Source organism: Dunckerocampus dactyliophorus, chromosome 5 (genome assembly GCF_027744805.1).
Source record: "Dunckerocampus dactyliophorus isolate RoL2022-P2 chromosome 5, RoL_Ddac_1.1, whole genome shotgun sequence".
Classification (NCBI taxonomy): Eukaryota; Metazoa; Chordata; class Actinopteri; order Syngnathiformes; family Syngnathidae; genus Dunckerocampus; species Dunckerocampus dactyliophorus.
Window position 1 is genome coordinate 19,818,509 of NC_072823.1, and position 21,298 is coordinate 19,839,806.

At 41.1% G+C, this 21,298-nt stretch overlaps 3 protein-coding genes across 13 annotated transcripts; 2 read left to right on the top strand and 1 right to left on the bottom strand.

The window, feature by feature from the left end:
• Positions 1–130: 130 nt before the first annotated feature.
• Positions 131–4,299, top strand: kti12 (KTI12 chromatin associated homolog). Its single transcript, XM_054777303.1, has 11 exons — positions 131–325; positions 399–544; positions 621–1,106; positions 1,853–1,904; positions 1,985–2,037; positions 2,110–2,165; positions 2,243–2,322; positions 2,404–2,563; positions 2,647–2,709; positions 3,626–3,694; positions 4,067–4,299. Exons 3-11 carry the CDS (start codon positions 956–958, stop codon positions 4,208–4,210), a joined length of 828 nt encoding a protein of 275 aa, XP_054633278.1. The 5' UTR covers positions 131–325; positions 399–544; positions 621–955; the 3' UTR covers positions 4,211–4,299.
• On the bottom strand, positions 3,880–11,762 carry pdp2 (putative pyruvate dehydrogenase phosphatase isoenzyme 2). Of its 6 annotated transcripts, none has more exons than XM_054777297.1 (9): positions 11,701–11,762; positions 10,976–11,096; positions 10,717–10,902; positions 8,828–8,947; positions 8,469–8,755; positions 8,096–8,201; positions 5,914–6,150; positions 5,544–5,843; positions 3,880–5,233 (listed from the first exon to the last, which is right to left on the bottom strand). In XM_054777297.1, the coding sequence occupies exons 2-9, from the start codon at positions 11,045–11,047 to the stop codon at positions 4,976–4,978; spliced, it is 1,566 nt and encodes a 521-aa protein (XP_054633272.1). In that variant the 5' UTR covers positions 11,048–11,096; positions 11,701–11,762; the 3' UTR covers positions 3,880–4,975. The 6 variants fall into 6 exon arrangements, with proteins under 6 accessions (XP_054633272.1, XP_054633277.1, XP_054633271.1 ...); XM_054777302.1 differs by having other exon boundaries at positions 10,717–10,848; positions 10,969–11,096; positions 11,701–11,717; XM_054777296.1 differs by lacking the exon at positions 11,701–11,762 and adding an exon at positions 11,384–11,500.
• terb1 (telomere repeat binding bouquet formation protein 1) lies at positions 10,746–20,944 on the top strand. Of its 6 annotated transcripts, none has more exons than XR_008570487.1 (17): positions 10,746–11,608; positions 12,156–12,212; positions 12,275–12,385; positions 12,508–12,639; positions 13,114–13,245; positions 13,322–13,382; positions 13,454–13,587; positions 14,308–14,436; positions 14,519–14,671; positions 14,747–14,878; positions 16,797–16,922; positions 17,017–17,374; positions 17,504–17,562; positions 17,656–17,730; positions 17,810–18,313; positions 18,439–18,480; positions 19,695–20,944. XR_008570487.1 is itself a non-coding variant. In XM_054777295.1 (17 exons), the coding sequence occupies exons 1-17, from the start codon at positions 12,149–12,151 to the stop codon at positions 19,700–19,702; spliced, it is 2,049 nt and encodes a 682-aa protein (XP_054633270.1). In that variant the 5' UTR covers positions 11,865–12,148; the 3' UTR covers positions 19,703–20,944. The 6 variants fall into 6 exon arrangements, 1 of the variants encoding a protein (XP_054633270.1); XR_008570485.1 differs by lacking the exon at positions 10,746–11,608 and adding an exon at positions 11,708–11,787; XR_008570486.1 differs by lacking the exon at positions 10,746–11,608 and adding an exon at positions 11,768–11,850.
• Positions 20,945–21,298: the final 354 nt, after the last annotated feature.

Genomic DNA, 21,298 nt, shown 5'->3' on the forward strand with positions numbered 1-21,298 from the left:
AGTGGTGCATACAGTATCCAATAAGAAGGAAACCCCACAATGATGACTTCATGCATTAGAATATTAAGCCCATCCTTTCTCAGTATAACTACTTGTCCCCCCACCTCCAACATTGCAGGAGAGGAGTAAAGGCATCTCAATTAAGCACAAATTAATCCCAGCAAACAACTCTTAAGAGGAATGAAAGGCTTGTCAGTTTGGAGAGCAGGATTGCTGTCTTCTGTCATTCTTGTGTCCTACGTTGCCATGACACTTGATCTAACCGAGATGAGACACAAAAATTCAAGGATGACGCTTTTTCCAAGAGGAGTATTGTGGGCAACAGGTAAGAAAGGTCACAATGTTTCATGTTTACGCTGGTTTTGGAGATTCGCAACGAGCATATTGCGTTCATTCAGGTCATTTCATGGGCAAGAAAAGTGTGATGGACACTGCACTGTTGAAGTGTCCTTGTGAGATTGGAGCAGTTGATGGTTCCACGCACAAGATGAAAACTCTGCAGGCGCTCTTTAGCAAGAGGCCGAAAATAAGCCAGCGTGAAGAAGTTAGTAGCTAGTATAATGATTATGATCGTTGTCATACACCTTATGACTAATTATTTTTTACCTTTGCATTTAAAGGAGAGACACCCTGCTTGAGGAACATGCCCACCAACCTTCCTCGCCATAGATGGAACATAAATGTATTATGTACTGTATATGTACCTGTATCACAGTGGGGTTATTTTGACAAGATTTGTGGAACTTTCAATCTAATGGTATTTACTGTATAAATAAACGATCTCTCTCAAATGGGTATCTTTCCGTTTACAGAAGTACTGTGTTTATATTGTACTTTATCTTAGCGCCCCCTATATGTCAGATCAAATATGTTTTTTAAAAATCACATCCGGGTCAGTTAAAACATGCTGCTATTCCTTACTTCCCTTACGTTACTAGCTCATAACTAAGTAGCCATGCCTTTAATAATAATGTGTGGTTATCCATGTAGTGGCAAAACGAGAAGAACGGAAGAATTAAAAGCTTATTTTCAACAAAACACTGACAGAAAGATTCACGTTGTGGCGGACTCAGTTCTGGCCGTTGACAAGAACGCCGTGTATGCAGGCAAGTTAAGCTAGCCGCGGCTAAACTCGTTTATCCTCAAATATAAGACCTTAACTTATCTGCGACTTGTTTATTAGGTTATATATTTAGTTGCTATAATATCCCTGCTATACAATGAGGCAGTTCTAAACGTTTGTTATTTAGAGTTAGCCCAGTCTATAGTGATCCTCGGCGAGATGAGTATTGACCCACATAATTGCTCAAAATAACATGGTCAAATACATTTAGTTTGTTTTCGGTGCAGCCGTTCGATAAATAAGTGTGTTTTTTTATGTGTGAGGTCTCCAGGATGTTTGTCCCACAAGATGTGTCACTATAATGTCGAAAACCTTTCAAATTATGGTATTTTGAATGGAGTTTGGCGCAGTCGCCCTGTTGTCAATTTTTATTCTTATTGGACACTTCATTAGGTACCCCCGCACTCACTTTTGACTGAGATTGTCTTGAACATTTACATTTAACAGTATTTTTAATATATATACATTACTTAATAATTTATTTATTTATATATTCAAATATGCCTTCCAAACCAATAAAAAAAAGTTAATTTATTATATGTACTGTATAATAACTGTCACATAAAGATAAAAATTAGTTGCTGCTTTGTGGTAGTTTAATGTATTTATTCAGTGTTCTGGGGTGTGAAACTATGATAAATATGTTTTTTGTTCCTCAATAGTCGAAATACATTCGGTAAAGGAAAATGAGCACACGTGTATTTGTAAACATTGTTGGCCACGTTTCAGATTCTCAGAAGGAAAAACAGGTCCGAGCTGCACTAAAAGCTGAAGTGGAAAGGTTGATGACTCGTCATATATTGTCAATATTGTGTCATTGTCTTAGTCTTCTTAATTAATGTCTGAATTTGTGGTTTTTAGGAAAGTCAACAAGGATGACATTGTGATATTGGATTCATTAAACTATATTAAAGGTAATTTATTCATCATGGTAATGCAGTACCCTTTAAAACCTTGGAATTTATTTACACTTTGCTTTCTTACAGGCTACCGCTATGAGCTTTTCTGTCTCATAAAGCATGCACAGACACCACACTGTCTGGTAAGTACTATTTGAAAAAAAAATCCCAACTATAGAGCATTTTGACAAGTAAAAAGGATTGTTTTCATTTTGTAAAGGTATACTGTTTGACATCAGATGATGTGAGCTCAGCGTGGAACGCTAGCAGAGATGCAGAGGCACAGTATACACAGGACATGTGAGTAAACACAAAATACGGTAGAAACTATAAATAGTGCTTATCTCCAAAACTGCATGACTCCGCTCTTGTGTTTTATAGCTTTGACGCATTAGTTCTGAGATTTGAAGCGCCTGACTCCAGAAACCGGTGGGACAGTCCACTTTTCACCATCCTCCAAGATGACGAGCTTCAATTTGAAGCTATAGCTGACGCTATTTTTAAAAGGAAAGCTCCACCGCCCAATCAGTCCACACAAAGTGTAAGGCGCACGCACAAAACTGACCATGAACTCTATACAGTACATTTCATATGAGCTCACTCATGCCGTCTATGCCTCTGCAGCAACCGCTGTCATCTGCAAACTTCCTGTACGAGTTGGACAAGATCACACAAGATGTGTTAATGGTACGTTTTACATTTTTCTTGTCATTTTACCTCTGTCAAGCACAAAAGCAGGAAACTAGAGTTGGCGGAATTACATAACAACTCCGTAATCATAGTAGTGAGGATCTGGTGCACTTCCCTGGCCCACGCATGTCTGAAAGAGGTGGGCCTGGGTCATATAATTCATATATTAAAAATGAATATATTTATATTATTCATATAATAAATGTGATATCTCCTCCCGCCAGTTGCACAGTAGAATTAAACTCAAACACCCAGAGCAATCCGCCAAACTTTATGGTGCACTTGTGTGTAAGGTTTGTGTCATATAAGGAGTGTGATCGCTCCTCCTGCCAGTTATTAATGACAAACAGAAAAGTCTTCAAATAAGATGCAGAGTTAGAATTGGTTCAATAATACAGTGTCGTATAATGAAGTAATGGCCCACATAAACCAGGTGGCAGCTGTTATATTATTTTTGCTTTGTACTTAATTACCTATTTTCAATGCAAGTAAGTTGTTGGCGATGAATGAAGTGTCACATGCTTGAGATCCTATGGTGCACTACTGATGGCTGGTTAATTGATTGTTTCACAACAAACGGTAAATGTTGAGTCCCGAGTGCACAAGCATTGACTAACGGTGGTTAATGTCAGTCATGAACTCACAGTGTACGAGTGCCTCATAAAGGACCCTTGTCTACAAAACAAGCAACTCTTTGCACTTTGTGTAATTATTTGCCTGCTTATTGATTGACGTGCCTGCGAATGCACGTCACTATTTTAGTTTGCTTGTCTGCCCTACATTGTTGTCTTTTTGGAGAAAAGATAAGAGTTTTGCCTAGACTGTATGTGATTCATCAATGGTGTATCTGTCTAAAAATATTACCAACTGGATGTATTCTGATATGTATTTTGGTTGTTTGGTCTGCTTTTAGGCAATTTTTAATGCACAGAAGACAAGCGTTCCTGGGGATCTTGTTTCAGTTCCTGGGACAACAGAAAAAATATCCTTGAAGTACTCACTTAAACGCATGAGATTATGTTGTCACCCAAGTCAGTTCTCATTGAGTTGTCGCTCTTAAGTGTGTCAGTGCATCATTTAGTTTGAAAGTTGAATGAATGCCATTGAAAGAAACCGCAATTGATGACAGCTAGAAGTCTCCCTTGTACAGAAGAATGACAAATTACAGAGGGGGTGGATTTTTATTGGCAGCAGCTCCACATGACTGTCAGGAACAAATACCTGTACTTTGATTTTCTTGTTTGAACACAGTATGGCAGACACAGAGTGACCCCCTAGTACATTTAGGTCTGCACAGGGAACACAGAAAAAACAGAAACCATTATCTCCAAAAGTCCTTAACAGTATGTTAAACATTGAGCTGACCAGAAGCGTCAACATGGCTGAGCTGCGCAAATTCCGGCGACAGTTCATCAGCTACACCAAAATGCACCCAACAGAGAACACGGGACAAATTTCCAATATGTTTGTACAGTATTTAAATAAGAGCTTTCATTAAAGCTTCATTGCCTTTTTCCTTTTTAAGTTTGTCAAATATTAAAATTATATTTTTTATAGTGTGTGATTATATTTCAGCTTGATATCTATCTTTATGAAAACCTGCAGGAGTCACAGCTGCACCACAGTTCAGCAGTGCAGATAGTGCCATCAAAGCACTCACCATCAAAAAATATATATACATATTTACAGGTTAAAACTGAGAAAGTGAGTGAATAGGCATGGATCTACTATACATTGAAATATCCTCATAAAATGGAACTTGACAAAACAGCAGGAGCAGATTGACTCAGTTTATTTAGCACATTTGCACTTTTATTCAACAGGAACCAACTGTCAACAAGCACAACTCAAATCATTTACTTTATATATTACATATATATTTAATCTTTCCGTCATGTAGTTGTTTTTTTTTTTTTTAATTATACCGTGACACAGACATTTCAATTCAGAAACGGGTAAAGTGGCACACGTGGATTGTCAACAGCAAATACTGTACAGCCAACTGTAGGAGACACAAATAACAAAAGAACCAAACAATGTGTGCATTATTCTGGAGCCACGTTAGACATGGAGAAGAGTGCTCTTAAATAGACAGAAAAATGTGGTTTTTAATAGTTTATGCAATATGAACACTTGATCTGTATTTGACATGACACACGCTACTGTAAGGAGCGGACATGTGCAAATTTAAAAATACAAGCCTGTAAACGGAGCAACACTGACATCTACACTTAAAATATATATATATAAGCAGCAGATGTTGCTAGCTGTGATGATTCAAATACACCACAGTGGCCGTGATATCGTCACGGTACATACGGGCCAGGTCCTCTGGCAGGGCGAGCATGGACGCCAACCTCTCTTGGCACAGTTCGCCGTACTCACCTGTGCCCAGAGCATGTCTGATGAGGTGCGTAGCGGCGTTGGAGTCTGTGGCGGGTGAGGCGCGGGCCTGACGTTTGAGCAGGAGTTCGTGCATCTGACCGAGTTTCAGCTGCCGCTCCGACTGCGAGACTGGAGCCTGGAATAAAAGGAAGGAAGGGACTTGTTGGATTTGACTCAGCTAACATTCATCTCAATGAGAATATGTTCTGTGCTTGCTATTATGAAGCAATGGAGGCATAATGGATTGTAATACTTCAAAGCAACCAGCAATGAATCCAGGGGCAACTACTTTGCTGCCTGAACTGGTTGTGGTAGAAATTGAGAAAGTAGGTGTTCACTGTTGGTTTCCCATGTTGACAAAGTTAGCGAGTCATTGTATCACAGAAACATCTTTATCTTCTGAGCAGTTGACTGTTTAAACATTTGTTGACATGCTGGAACCCCACCTGTAGATGAATGCCGCTCAGGTGCTCGCCAATGAGCCTCACAGCCTCCTCATTCCTCAGTTCATCCCATAGGCCATCCGTCCCGAGGATAAGGAAGCGGTCTTGTGGTCTCACTTTGTGATACGTGACCTCTGGGACCGCATCAAGATAGGGTGGCGTTAAATAATTGGGCAGTGTGTAGTGGTACAAGTTGAGCGATTCCAGGTCGACTCCGGATTCCAGGCTATCTAAGACGCTCTGTTGCAACTCGTGGCTCCACTTGAACTTCACATCACCAAATGCACGCAAGGGCATCAAAACCTGGTGACACAAAACAATCTTGACATGCTGTATACATCACACCGGAGCTGCTGCTAGGACATCCTCTCACTCCAAGAAGTCTGTCATCTGTGATTACTGTGTCCTTCTCTGAGGATGGGTGTTGGGCCCTGATCCTCTCTACTTCAGCCCTGTTCTGGAAGTTGTGGTCTTGGGAGAGGGGCACGGCTCTCCACGAGCCGTCAGCCTCCTGAACACCTAACACAGCTCTGCAGTCACCAGCGTTCGCCACATGGATCCCATCCGGCCCAACGTGAGCCACACAAGCTGTGGAGCCGGCAAACGCAACCTGGAGAACAAAATCACACATTTCGACAAGCATTTTTAGACCAGTTTATCTCCTCAAGGATCAATACTGCAGAAGTGAAACTAGAGTAGTCAACAGGGGTGTCACGAGAAACACGAGATCGGGTCTCGGAAACAAGATGAGATTGTAACATTACTTTTAAGACAAGTACAAAGAAAATATAATGTAAAATGTATATGTATTGCATGACACTCGTCGGCACTCTGTATGTATACTACCACCGCCGCCTCCACCCACAGAGACAAAGACTATGACTGGCAAAAGGGCTCACTCCATTCATGCCATTGTTCTATGGAACAAACACGCTAAGGTACTGAAACCAATGTACAGAGTGAGTCCTCTTCCTGCCTGATTGGAGGCGGGAGATCAGGAAAACAGACACCTTCGCATGGCAATATATTGGGGACAGCGAAATTAAGAGTTAATTTTCATTCATTGTGTGATTAATTCATTTATTATCATCCCAGTCCTGGTGCCCACGAGACATTTTTTTTCTGAATGAGAAATCTTGTCACGTTTTAATCTCTCCCTTAGTAGTCAGTGTATACCTTTATTGGAGTATAGCTTTACCAGTATTGTTTTACTATCCACTATCCAGTCAAGACACAGCCATTGTCTAAAAAGCTAGTGATTCAAGCCAGTAGCAAGAGAATTATGTCTTGCCTACAGTCAAGGATGGTCTGGGGATGCATGAGTGCTGCTGGCACTGGAGAGTTCATTGAGGGGACATTATGAAGCAGAGCCAGATCCCTACTCCTTGGAAAACTGGGCCGCATGGCAGTTTTCCAACATAACGAGCCAAAGTACACCTCCAAAAAGATAACAATGCCAGCTGTTTAGACAACAATGTTTGTGTTGAATCATTTTCAGTGGATGGTAAATACATACTGCTATAAAAGCTAGAAGTGTCCCGAAGTTTTTCACTTCGGATACGATACCAATATTGCAGCTTTGAATATCGGCCGATACCAATATTGATATTGATAAACAAGAATCATTACATACTTCTATTTATTTTGTAGTGTGGAATGCTAGAAAATGCTTGATTAAGTCAACTCAAACAGAGAACAATAGTCAGCAACACCACTCACCATTTACTTCTTATGCATGTGGTGTATAGTTTCATCCACAATGTAGCGGCAGCCAGGCATAACATAGCGAGGTTCGAGGCGCTCAACGTTAAACCTGACATTACTCACCACCGACGGGCTCACTCTTTTCTGTTAAAGCTAATGACTTTTTCACTTCCCATGGGACTTTCACATGTGATGCCGCTTCATATTCGCGATGAGGTTGGTCGTATTAAACTTCCCAAGTTCTGTGCCACCATGAGAAACTTAGCTGCAATGTCTTTTTACTGCCACACAGCTGACATTACTCCTGCTCCTTTGTTAGCACACAAAGCAGAGAAAAACTGTGTCCAGAACACGTGGACAGAGAAAAACAGTTAGCATGAGGGAGCTAACAATGCATGTCATGGGACACACTTATTTAGACTATAAAGCCTTCGAAAAAACCTCCAACATTTTATTTTGTGACTATGCACTAACAGGTACATTCGTGACAACATGCAATACTTACAGTATTTTGAGCATTTTAAACCTGACTGGAACTTCTTTCCTGGGCGCATTGATTTCACATCTAGTGCTGCTTACAGCAACGTGTCAAGCGCATATCTGTTTGTTACTACTAATCATGGCAGACTTTGTGAGCGCCGCCTACTTTTGGACAAATGAGGATCCAGGGTGTACCCCGCCTCTCGCCCAAAGTCAGCTGGGATAGGCTCCAGCATACCCCCGCGACCCTCAAAATGGTTTAAATTCCAATAAAAGTGCAGTTTTCCTTTAAATGTAAAAGTGTATACTTTTGTGAAACACTAGACATGTCATTTAAAACTACAAAGGCAGAAAAGACATTATTATGATACCTGAATAGCCGTGCTTCTCATCAGGTCACTGGACAGAGGAACCTGAGCCTCTAAGGAGATGTCAGCATCAAGACGTCTGAAGGCATAATGCATGGCATCTGAAGGGCTGGAAATAAGAGCCATTATAATATACTGTACACTCACTGGAGACTTCATTTGGGACAAATTGACAAACTATAAGAGGTACATCACAAGCTTCACAAACACAACTAAAATGGCAGTATAACATCAGGCGATACCATTGCACTACAGTGCTGTGAAAGCGGTCATTATAGAGTCAGTGTCAAGTGCCACAGAAAACAAGCTTTTTTCTCAATATCTGGTGGGTAACCGCCACATAAATGTCCATGTAAAGGAGACGCTGATCACATACCACATGCCTTCCCTGTGTTCCTCATTGTCTAGCAACTCCTGCCAGAAGACTCTGAGGTGATCAATGTAGAGCGAAGCAGAGTCCCGGTAGTTAAAATCTGCACGGTGCTTATACCACTGCAGTAAGGGTGGAACGGGCCTGCCATGCTCCATGCACAACTCCAGCTCCTCCAGGCTGCTCTTGGGCATCATGGCGATGGTGATGTAGTACAGCAAGCGCTCACTGACAGCCTGCGCACACGCCCAGCCGCCATGGCCGTCAAACACACCGAAGAGCATGCCCTTGGCCTGGAAAGTAAGGATTTGGATTGAGCGGACAACCGGAAGATGGCATTTGGCATGGATGGAATGCCTAAATACCTGCAAACAGGTGGCTGCGCTGCGTCGATCCTCATTAGGGGTGTTGGCGGCTAAGTGGTTGCTCTCAAACTTTCTCACCAGCCTGACACCCCTTCCATCAAACTCAGGTATGCTCACACTCTGCGATAGATAATACATGCAATTAGTAGACGCACTCCATAAGCGACAATAACATGCTCTGTGGCTTCCATTCAAAAGCTGCGTTAGGTACACCTAAAACACATCCTTTATACAGTGTATAATGCTCCAATTTGATTCAGCAGACAATATATTATGGTGATTGTAGTGGCAGTATTGTTTTTTAATATACTGTATATACACACGTATATATATACTGCTCAAAAAAATTAAAAGGAACACTTGTAAAACACATCAGATCTAAACTGGGGGAAAAATGATCTTGAATATCTTTCCTGATAATAAGTGGGTGATGTATTAGTAACAAAATGAAAATGATCACCCTATAGAGGGGGGAAATCAAAGACACCCCAAAAATGAAAGTGAAAAAATGATGCAGCGGACTGGTCCATTTAGCTAAAATGTCATTGTAGCAACTCAAAAATAATTCTCAGTAGTTTGTGTGGCCCCCACGTGCTTGTACGCATGCCTGACAACGGCGGGGCATGCTCCTAATGAGACTACGGATGGTGTCCTGGGGGATCTCCTCCCAGATCTGGACCAGGGCATCAATGAGCTCCTGGACAGTCTGAGGAGCAACCTGGCGGCGCCGGATGGACCTAAACATAATGTCCCAGAGGTGTTCTATTGGGTTTAGGTCAGGTGAACGTGGGGGCCAGTCAATGGTATCAATTCCTTCATCCTCCAGGAACTACCTGCATACACTAGCCACATGAGGTCGGGCATTGTCGTGGACCAGGAGGAACCCAGGTCCCACTGCACCAGCGTAGGTTCTGACAATGGGTCCAAGGATTTCATCCCGGTACCTAATAGCAGTCAGGGTGCCGTTATCTAACCTGTAGAAGTCTGTGCGTCCTTCCAGGGATATGCCTCCCCAGACCATCACTGACCCACCACCAAACCGGTCATGCTGAATGATGTTGCAGGCAGCATAACGTTCTCCACGACATCGCCAGACCCTTTCACGTCTGTCGCATGTGCTCAGGTTGAACTTGCTCTCACCAGGGAAGAGCGCAGGGCACCAGTGGTGTAGTTGCCAATTCTGGTGGTCTATGGCAAATGCCAATCGAACTCTACGGTGCTGGGCAGTGAGCACAGGGCCCACTACAGGACGTCGGGCCCTCAGGCCACCCTCATGGAGCCTGTTTCTGATTGTTTGGTCAGAAACATTCACAGCAGTGGCCTGCTGGAGATCATTTTGTAGGGCTCTGGCAGTGCTCATCCTGTTCCTCCTTGCACAAAGGAGCAGATACCCATTCTGCTGAGGGTTGAAGGACCTTCTATGGCCCTGTCCAGCTCTCCTGGAGTAACTACCTGTCTCCTGGAATCTCCTCCATGCGTCCATGTACCTCATTGATGCCCTGGTCCAGATCTGGGAGGAGATCCCCCAGGACACCATCCGTAGTCTCATTAGGAGCATGCCCCGACGTTGTCAGGCATGCGTACAAGCACGTGGGGGCCACACAAACTACTGAGAATCATTTTGAGTTGCTATGATGACATTTTAGCAAAATGGACCAGTGTGCTGCATCATTTTTTCACTTTCATTTTTGGGGTGTCTTTGATTTCCCCCCTCTATAGGGTGATCTTTTTCATTTCTATCAAATTATGTGGCATCATTTTGTTAATAATACATCACCCACTTCTTATCAGGAAAGATATTCAAGATACTTTTTCCCCCAGTTTAGATCTGATGTGTTTTCCAAGTGTTCCTTTAATTTTTTGAGCAGTGTATATAACACTGTATTTACCTGCTCATTTGATCGCAGAATGTTGTTAGTCTGAACTCTGCTGAGCTGAAAGTCAAAATCCTGATGTGTTGAGAGACAGCGTCCAGGTTGGGTCCCCAACGTGTGCTCGCCAGCCCGGGATGAAGAGTGAAGCTGCTGTCCAGGTTGCAGGTGAGGCGAAGGAGGGAATACTTCAGAGGGGGAACACTGAGAAACAAAAATATACAACTGTATTTACTATACTACTTGAATGAAGAGGAGGGGGGGACAAACCAAGAACCTGTGGTGCATTGGAGAAGTTGGTGCCTCTGGACGCTCGTTGAAGGATGGTGGCGTACAAACGCCTCCACATTTCTATGGTAACTTCAAGCTATTTTTAACTAATCTATCCACTTGGACACCTGTGGACGGAGAACCAACAATGACATGAATGAGGGGACTAGGTTACCAGCGCGATGTTTATTTAAGCAAGTTTACGTAAATAGAGGAAAGGTTAAATGATGGTGGAGTCAGCAAGCCGCTATCTAGGTGGCACTAGCTAACGTTAGCATGCGAGCTCCGATGTAACCTTAAAATTAGTTGAATCAAAACACAACAAGAGCGAAATAATACAATACGCCGCTATAGCGGCGCTCGCGTCAGGTATGCATAATTACAAAGACTATTACAAAACAAGTCATTATCCAACCTTAGTAAAGTATTGAATGGACTGAAATCCAACAGGGACTCATGTCAGTTATGTTAACCGCGCCGTCATCGGTGACGTAGCTAAGCAGGAGGAAGCGTCGTGCATTTCCTGGCAGTGACATACATATTAAAATAGACGATCTTTGTTTTTGAATTACAGTACTGTAATCGGTTGGAATAATTGATAACAAGGCGATTGTATTTCCGGACCGGCTTTAATCACTAAGTGGGTAAAAAATTAAGTAATAAGAGTTGACTAATCAATGCAAAAAAGTCAAGCAAACAGCCAAATAAAAATAAAGCACTGCATTTACTTACTGGTGCGCTGTCTGCCAATGAATGAACTCAAATAACCACTAGTGGTTTTCCTCTGGCGGTGATGACGCAACTACACTCCAGTGCAAGGTTAATAATTACGTTTAGAACTTGGGCTCTAGTTTACCAGAAACATTTACAAGTATAAGCAAGGCAAGTTTAACGTTTGGAGTGTTTTCAAGTAAACATTTTGGCAATTTGGGTCACATCTTCACCTATTTATTTCATATACAGCCCTCAAGGTTAGCTAGCTATGCTAAGATAGTGACTTTAGCATTGTGGATGTTTTGACTGTTATACTTACTGTTGTACTTACTTTACTTTAATTGTCTTTTTTTGGGCAGCAAGTATATCGAAATAAATGTTTGTTATACGCTTGTCTTAGCTGCCTTTGCTATGTTAGCTGTCTTGCAAGCAGTGCTTAATTGACTTGAATTAACTTTTGGTAATAATGACAGTAACTTGTCAATGGGAGTTGAAACTACTGCAAGAAATGGACATCAACAACCGCAATGGTGAGTTTTGAAAAATAAGCAGCTGTGTATGTGTCTACTTGACTTCATGCTTTTCATTTCAGCCACAAAAACTGATCTCAGTCTGCTTCTGGAGTGTGTCAAGTTCCAGATGAACTGTCCTGATTTGCAGAAGCAAGCGCTTATCACCATTAACTCCATATGTGAGAAGAGAGGTAAGAATGAAGCATTGGCAGGTATACATACCAAATATGTGTCCTCAACCATTTCTCCCATCAATCAGACAGTCCATTTCTTTTAAGGTATTCTCTTATATTTAACATTTGTATGATTTCAGAGGACAATGTGGACCTGCTGAGAGAAATTGGAGGTGTGGCATTTTTGTACAACCTCTCCAAATCTGATATTATTCATTCAGACGTGAGGGTGATGGCGCTTTTTACGCTGGGTACGCTCGCAGAAGCCAATGGTATGTACTACGTGTTTAAGTCTGGACTAGGTGATGTGCATTTCCCTATCTTAGATGTTTATATTTCTTAAATTGAATCTCTGAATGTCCTGAACCCCTGTTTTCATGATGATAATTTAATTGGGCAGAATAACACTGCCCGGAAAAGTTGCCATAGCATGGATGTACTAGTTTACCTTCCCATAGATCAGTGGTTCAGTTCTTTTAGGTCATGCCCCTGCCACAGGACAGACATTTTTTTCAAAATTGTTTTCAAATTTTTAAAAACTATTTTATATCATCAAATATTTAAATTATCTCCAATCCACATGATTTTTTGTCAACTGTCCTCTCTTTTAATAATGTTTGGGATAGTTTATTAGTTTCTGTGTTTGTTTGTTTTACTTGACTTTTCCCACGACCAGTGGGTCTTTTAAAATGTTATCTATTTATTGGCCTGTAACGGTGTCATCTGTCGTCTTCTTCATCCGGAAGTGTACTGCAAGAATTTTCTGTGTCGAAAGGAGACGTTCATGGACCTCTGCGGCTACATGATGGAAGAAAGCACCTCACTGAAACAGAAGAGTGTGTCTATCTATCTGCTGTCTGTGTTGGTAGCCAGCAACAGTAAGAGCAAGGCTGCTCCCTCACTATTCATTGCCAAATCATTCGCAGCCTCATAAATGACTGTGTGTTTTTGCAGAAGCAGGACAGACTATAGCCCAAACGACTGGCTGTATAGAAATTCTTCTGGACCTCTTCAGGTATTTGCATCTGCACTAGAACCACTTGTGCAACATTGTTTTGCAGATGTGCACTGATATAAGCGTTTTAGTTTATATCTCTGCAGCTCCACATTCCCTGTCTCAAACGAAGACTCTTTGAGAGATGTCAACACTGCACACGACCTAAGTTTATGGGTGTCTGTGTCGAGTGCCCTCTGTGGGTGTGTCAACAACCCTCAGAATGGTAATGTTAGCCAAATTCAGCAGAACCACCCTAAAACTTGGTGTTTAAATTCTTGTGAGCGTCTAAAGAATTAACTCCATAAGGTTTTTTGGGTTTTTTGTTTTTTTTTGCTTTTTCGCTGACACAATGTGACGGTAACTTCTTCAGAACCGGATATATCACTTACGATGACACAGGAAAGGTCTTGCTTAGCGCAATATGAGCCGGACAATTGATTTAAATATCAATAGCATAAACATATTAGTTTGTAAATAATTTGAGTATTTCTACTTCTTTGTATTTGTATTTTTTTTAATTAATTAATTTTGTTAATTATACAGTGGTCAACCTCTCTTTGTACATGTCTGAATGTTAGGAATGTTAATATAATACTTAACAGTGCCTAAAATACAATACAGTTAATAAAGTTTTTATGATTTTTGTTGACTGTTCAGTTTGACCAAGAGCAGATTATTTTTATTTCCATTATTTCCTATGAGATAAGTTGAACAAACTGCAAAGTAGATAGATTCCTTTATTGCCATTGTAAATAAATACAATGAAATTTGACTCACAAAGACTTTGGCTGTTCCACTGTATTTGTTGTATTATAGGTCAATGTTACTGTAAGCCTAAGATGGGTACAAAAATATTGTAGTTCTGCTTGACTGAGAAGTTCTCTTACTTTTTGTTGATGTGGAGTTACTGCTTCTAACTTTTTGCCATTTGCACAAATTCCAGACGTGGCCCAGCGCATCTGCCTGTCGTCCTTTCCCGAAATAAAAAAGTGGCTTCATCAGATTTCCTTGCCGTGTGCTGAGGTCTTTCACCACCTTTGCTCCTTCATCGCAATGACGGTTGCCAACAATGGTAAATAGAAGCGGTCATTTAACAGGATCTATAATGAAATGAAAGCCCTATTTAATTTCCAGTGTGTTCTTTGTGTTTGCAGAATATGTGCAGGATCATTTTGCCGGCTCTGGGTTGTTGGAAACTCTCATTTACGTACTGATTTACCTGGCGTCTGAATCCGAAACAAGCTCTTTGTCTTTTCGTCTTTCAGTAACGATAACCAAGACCCTTTCAGCTTGTGTTGCTGATAATTGTGAGGCCTTATCTCCCTTGTACGCTCACTTAAATTTGACAGGAAAGCTGTGTGATTTTCCACTATTCCTTGCAGCAACCCTGGTTTCAGGTTTGGCCCGGTATGGGGTAGTGTGCCATCTCTTCCCCCTGCTGGCTATCCCAAACCTGGACTGCGAAGACAGGCTCACGGTGCTTGTCATGCTGGGCCACTGCACTGAGGCTTCTGGTAGGAATATCTGAAAATCTATGTTCCCTAGTGTAGGCATGCAAGAGAATGGAGGAGCACACAACTGTTGTGTTTGTGTTTATAATGCTTCTCCAGCAATGTCTTTGATGCACCAGTACTAAATCCAGTATTACCTATATATGGTGTTTTTTAAATGTATAAACCCACACAAGGGGATTTAAAAAACTGTTGTGTATAAGACCCAGGAAGACAAGGTTAAGTTTAGAATAAGTAAATTGGAGAGGCGAACTAATTAGCTCGGTAGCTTGCTATTGCAAGTGGCGGCCGTTTGTTATGTCCCAGCAGTGATCCCGTAGCCTGCGCAATGTGGTGTAAACAATCCAATCCGCTTTATTTATATAGCACATTTTATAAACACTTTTTCCAAAGTGCTGCACAGACTAGCAAAACCACAAATAATAAATAAATAAAGGAATGTAGATGTAAATGTAAGTAAGTAAAAAAAATTACTACAGTAAAAACTAAAAGATCAAATAAAAACAAAGAAACGTACAAAAGTAAAATATTTAAAACAAGAAGTAGAAACAGTAAAAGCAAGAAGTAGGTAAAAAATAAATAAGTGAATTAAATTTAAAAACTAAAATAAATAAAACCATTAAAACTAAAAAATAATAAAAGACACAGAGGACCACACAACTCACGCCGAGTTAAAAGCCAGAGAATAAAAGTGGGTTTTAAGACGAGACTTAAAGCTTTCGATTGTCGGGGCCGTTTTTACATGAGGGGGGAGAGTGTTCCACAGCTTTGGGCCAACTACAGAAAAGGCCCGGTCTCCCCTGGTCTTAAGTTTTGTCTTAGGCACCACCAGTTGCAGCTGGCCTTTGGACCTCAAGTTCTGGAGTAAATTTGGATGAGGTCCAAGATGTACTGAGGGGCCAGCCCCTTTAAAGCCTAAAAAACAAACAATTAAAATCTTAAAATCAATTCTAAAACGCACAGGCAACCAGTACAGGGAGGCTAAAATTGGGGTAATATGCTCCCTCTTTTTGGTTCCTGTTAAAAGCCGTGCTGCAGAGTTCTGGACTAACTGTAAGCGAGAGAGTAATTTATGGTTTATTCCAGAGTAAACGACATTACAGTAGTCCAGACGTGACGAAATAAAAGCGTGCATGGCTTGTTCAAAATGTTGTAATGATAAAAATGATTTGACTTTGGATAAAAGCCGAAGAGGATAAAAACAAAATTTTACAACGGTGTTGATTTATTTATTAAGTTTAAAATCACTGTCGATTATGACGCCAAGGCTGGTGGCTGTGGAACTGACTTGATTCTTGATGGGGCCCAAGTCCAAGAGGGGGTCATTATTATTAAGGATGATGACTTCTGTCTTCCCCTCATTGAGCTTTAAAAAATTTTGAGCCAACCAGACCTTGACGTCACTTAAGCACTCAAGAAGGGGTGTCAGGGTGGCATGGTCATTTCTTGTAATTGGTAAATAGATCTGGCAATCATCTGCATAAAAGTGAGAGGAGATGCCATGCTTTCTAAAAATTGTACTAAGTGAAAGTGAAATAAACAAAGAATAATTGTAAAGTGTGTAAAGGTGACTATAGGAGTGTTATTTAATGTCTACAGGGCTCTAATAATGTTTAAACCCGTATTTTGAAAGTCAAACAGGAAAATATTCAATTTATTAAAATTGAATCCTGCTTCACAGAAATTCACTTAATGCGAACCAATTAACTGAGATAAACAAGGGCTGTAGTGCTTCTTTACAGAGGGATATCGCCACCTACTGCCCTTTTTTGTGTAAGCAAAATTCAGGGGCATCACCGCCTGCTGGCCTGATATACGTATTAGAGGTTTTATGATTTATGTACAGATGCTTTGTGTTTTTTTTTCCAAAACTTAAATAAGATTGGTCATTTGACTTGTGCTCTTCTTGGCTTGTTCACAGAGGAGCACCAGTGTCAGTTGGTGCAGTGCGGAGGCCTGCCACTCATCATCACTCTACTCGCAGAAGACACCAGCGAGGAGGTCAGGAAGGCTGCGACGTTCATATTGCAAACCTGCAAACAGGCCAGTGAGTCGGAATTGTCATATTCTTACTGTAGAGTCACATTGGTATTAAATTAATTGATTGTTGACTAGTGGGACCTGTTTGTCTATCCATGAAGTCATGTCCTTGGGAGTGCCTAGTGGGACACTGAAACAACAACAAGATGAGCAGGTTGTCACAGAAGAAGAGTTTGGCCATCTTTCTACCCCTCCACCCTCACGATTGCAGCATGAAGACCATTTTACACCACTGCCTCCCACTTTTGGTGTTTTTAAAATGCTGAATGCCATGAATGTTATGGAGGAGGAAGGTGGCATTCAAACAAAGAGTGTGAGATTCTGTGAAAGGACGCCCAAAGAAAAGGCTGAAACGAGCCAAGGGAAAGTTCAGTGCTCAGTGTGCAAGGGCACCGGATCGCTCATGCCTTCCCGTGGACGGCCATTAGAGGGAGGCAGAGATGTCGATGCGGCAAACAGGTTAGACAGCAAGACACTTCATTAACTTCAACAATCTAATGTCATCCAGTCCTTTAACAAACATAATTATACTCAGTTTTGATTTACACTGTCAGAAAGTGACATTTATGTTCTTTGTTTTTGTTTTAGTCACCCATTGAAACCTGCAGAGCCCCAAGAGCAAAATGTAGCAGGAACGGTTAAATGCAGTGAGACAATTTTATCATACACAATGTTAAAATGCACTGATGTTGACGTATATGTGTAAAAAAAATTTTCAAATGTCATGTTTGCAACCTCAGAGTTGCAGGCCAGCAATATGCTTAGGAAAGAAATCCCAGAGGAAGAACAGTCCCGCTTTAATGAAAGATGTGCAGGTAAGAAAACGTACACGTGTTTGATAAGCCAAGAGCATATTTTTCGTAGATAATCCAATGCTGCTCTCTTGACTGTCAGGTTGTGTGCTGTCTTTCGAGAGAGTGACCAGTCGCACTTTTGCGTCACTCCTTTCATCCTGCCATCAGAGCTGTGACATGCACAGGGCTCTCCTCGAGGCCACAGAGCGCTTCAGGGCCCATCACCACAGCTCTCTGTCTGGGAGACAGCGCAACAGAGATGACATAGTGGAACCGACTGACTCAAAACCTGAGTCGGTGGCACTGGAGAGCCATGCAAATTGGAGACCAGGGAAGATTTCTTGTTTGAACTTTCCTGAAAGTAAATCATCATTCATGCATTATTTCTTGTTCATGTACCCACATCTGGACCAAAATATATCAGGAGTATTCTTCTATCCATGCCCCACACAGCCACTGTGTCCCGAGAAATGTGCAAACCTGCTAACAAACTTTGTCTTCTTTATTCCTGCTTTCTCCCCCTTTTAACAAGATGTCAGCCTGACTCCCACCTACAGAGGGGCTAAGTACTCGCTGCCAAGATACGGCTGGAATAGGCATAACGGTAGGAATTCCACAGAAAGTGGGTGATTGATTACCACAATGTGTAGTGTTGAAACCATTAGTCACTAAGATTGTCTGTTATTGTGCAAATATTTAATTTGTGGGTCCTGAATGTTCCTCTTATAGGGATTACTTTGACGCCAATGCGAAGAACTTTGAGCAGGACGGGTACGTATTTAGCAGCCACATTAATGCCACAGTCTATCCAGTGCTCACCAACCAAATAATAGAAACATATTGTACAACGCCTTGATTATTTAATGTTCCATTCCACAATCTAAGCTTGGCTTGGGTGTACAGAATGTGTATATTCCCATTGGATAGAGTGTGTGTGCGTGTGTATGTGTGTTTACTGGGGGCAGACAAACTAAAAACCAAACAGCAAGAAAGAATGTTTGAACTGCAGCCAGTTTTGTCACAGTGCAGGCCAGTGCTGGTTCAGAGCTGCACAGTTGTATGAAACACTAAACTGTTACACTGCCATCTCATCTTATATTGTGTGTGTGTATACAATATACAGTATGTGTCATTATTTGCTTTAATGCCACATGCTATACCAGATTTTCTGATTCAAATGGTGCCACGGCATGCTTAATGAATTCTTCCTTTTCTGTGCTCTGTCATGCTGATATTTAATGTTATTTGTATTTTCAAATCAGCTGAAAACATTTGGCACTTCTCTGCCCAGTAAAGTATGCTTTTCCTGGTTTGTTTCCCGTCCTCTTAATTCTGCATGTTAAAACTTTTAATTTCCCTTTTCTATCATCTGCTGACCTCCTCTTATACCACCCTTATACCTTATACCCTTATACCACCCTAATCATTCTACTTTGCAGATTATTTCCTCAGTTCACAGTTCACTTTAATGGATAAGTTTACTTGCCATCTGTATATTTTTTCACTCTCTGAGTAGCCAAATGGCACACATATGCAAGACAATTGCGTTCTTTCTTACCGACAAAGAGGCAGGGAAGGAAATTGAGAACTTAGTGGGCTTGATGAGATCATGAAGGCCATGCTGCAGCTCATCTAGCGGGTTTGAAAAGAGATTTCAGTATCCGTTCCCAACAAACAAGTTCCAATTTGCCCACTCCCTGCTCTGTGAAAAGCAGGATTGCGAAACTCAAGCCCATGTTACAAAAATGCTTTTATATGTAGAACGAGATTTGTTGAACGTTTGTTGGCAATGCATGCTGCACAGTTATGCTGGTAAAGGACCATCACGTGTACTTGCCCATTATTACAATATGTCCAAATGGTCAAGTCCTGCTACAATGTTATCACAGATAACCTACAAAGATACTTACAGCTACAAATTATTTTGAATGACCTGCATGAATAGATATGCGACTAATTCCCTGGTCTTTTTTATCTGCCTTTAGACAAGTAAAGCCACGGGATGCTGGTGGCAGTGGACAATACTGGGCCAACAATCCCATTCTTCCCTGTTTTTTCTCAGTCTGAATGTTAAGTGTTTAACTACAAGGCCTTCACTTCTATACTTGTGCTCTTGTTGTAGTGTTTGGTTGTTAGGTAAAGTTTAAAAACTTGTTCTGCTTCACTTTTTAATTGTGCAGTCACCGTTAATAGTGTTTGTTTTCAATAATAAGACTGTTTGACCTTTGGGTCCTCATTGTTTAAACTTGTTTACACCCACATTGGAGGTATTCATTTATCAGTTTAATCTGAGTTTAGTCTGATATTAAACTTTTACTGATTAGTCTTAACAAAATGTATATAATGAGACATACAGTATCTCACAAAAGTGAGCATACCTGTCACATGTCAACAACCATTTATCTTAAGTATATATCTTAAGGCACAACACTATAAAAATGAAGCTCGGTTATACTACAGCTTGTATTGCAGTACAGATGTACAAGCCACTGAAAATGACTTGTACAATAATGGCTGTGGGTTGAGTAATTTTCATTGGATAGTAAATCTATACTGTGATACTAGCTGGACACTGACTACTACTAAATATACAGTAATCCAGGGGCCTCAAACTTGCGGCCCGAGAGCTATTTGTGGCCCACAGTACCATATTCTGTGGCCCTCTACTAGACTTTTACAACACAAGTACCCCAAAGCATGCTGGGAAGCTGGAGGCACTCTCAGAGACGGGAATGATGGCAGCCTTGTGATTCCGGAGTGAATAATTGATGCGGCCCAGCCTCACCAAGACTCTACCCCCAAGTATATTGAGTGTGAGACCCTGCAGTAATCCCTTGTTTATCGTGGTTAATTGGTTCCAGACCCGACAGTGATAAGTACATTTATGCGAAATAGGTTTACTTATTTATAAATAAAATATTTTCATAGTTAGGACCATAAAAAACCTGCTCAGGATCTTCTAAATACGGGTTTTAACATTAGAGCCTGCTAGACATGAAACAAAACCCTTATAGTCGCCTTTACACTCGTATGATCCAATATAGTTGACAGAGAAAATAAGCCATTTAAGACAGTGCTCGTGTATGTCTAAATAATGTCTTCCGATGTGTGCAGGACAGGATGTGTTGGGGGTTCAGGGTTTTGTTTTGGCTTGGAGCCCGTGCTGTTGTGATTATTATGTTACATTATTACTGTGCCTGTTTTGAGACCATTCAAACCTTCAATAAAAGCCCTTTGTTTTGATGATCAAGTCTGATGCTTGTGTGCCTCAGCAAAAATTACAGTACTACATTACTGTATTACATTATTGACACTACTGACACCTAGTGACCAGTGTACAATACTACATATGCGGACATGTCTTTGAATTCAGTCTTCTGAATGCCTTGTATTTGTATTTTGGGTCATTTGGCCATTTTTGTGCTTGAAAATGCTTAGTTTATTTGCTTAAATATCCATGTTTTTTTAATAATCATAGGCCATGATAGTGAAGCCACAAAATTCAAACCGTAATATGGCGCGGGAGGACATGCATAGAAATTTCAATACTCCTGTCTCTTGAAAAGATATAATAAAATTGGTTTCTAAG

Excerpts from the sequence above, each read along its gene's own strand:
- kti12 (XM_054777303.1), top strand. The coding sequence starts at position 956 with ATGCCTTTAATAATAATGTGTGGTTATCCATGTAGTGGCAAAACGAGA. Across the intron at positions 2,038-2,109 it reads TTCATTAAACTATATTAAAG|GCTACCGCTATGAGCTTTTC; the intron begins GTAATTTATTCA and ends GCTTTCTTACAG. Across the intron at positions 2,166-2,242 it reads CACAGACACCACACTGTCTG|GTATACTGTTTGACATCAGA; the intron begins GTAAGTACTATT and ends CATTTTGTAAAG.
- pdp2 (XM_054777297.1), bottom strand. The coding sequence starts at position 11,047 with ATGTGGAGGCGTTTGTACGCCACCATCCTTCAACGAGCGTCCAGAGGC. Across the intron at positions 8,756-8,827 it reads GCGCAGCCACCTGTTTGCAG|GCCAAGGGCATGCTCTTCGG; the intron begins GTATTTAGGCAT and ends CTTACTTTCCAG. Across the intron at positions 6,151-8,095 it reads TGAGAAGCACGGCTATTCAG|GTTGCGTTTGCCGGCTCCAC; the intron begins GTATCATAATAA and ends TTTGTTCTCCAG.
- terb1 (XM_054777295.1), top strand. The coding sequence starts at position 12,149 with ATGACAGTAACTTGTCAATGGGAGTTGAAACTACTGCAAGAAATGGAC. Across the intron at positions 13,246-13,321 it reads TGTGTTGGTAGCCAGCAACA|AAGCAGGACAGACTATAGCC; the intron begins GTAAGAGCAAGG and ends GTGTTTTTGCAG. Across the intron at positions 16,923-17,016 it reads GCAAACCTGCAAACAGGCCA|TCATGTCCTTGGGAGTGCCT; the intron begins GTGAGTCGGAAT and ends CTATCCATGAAG.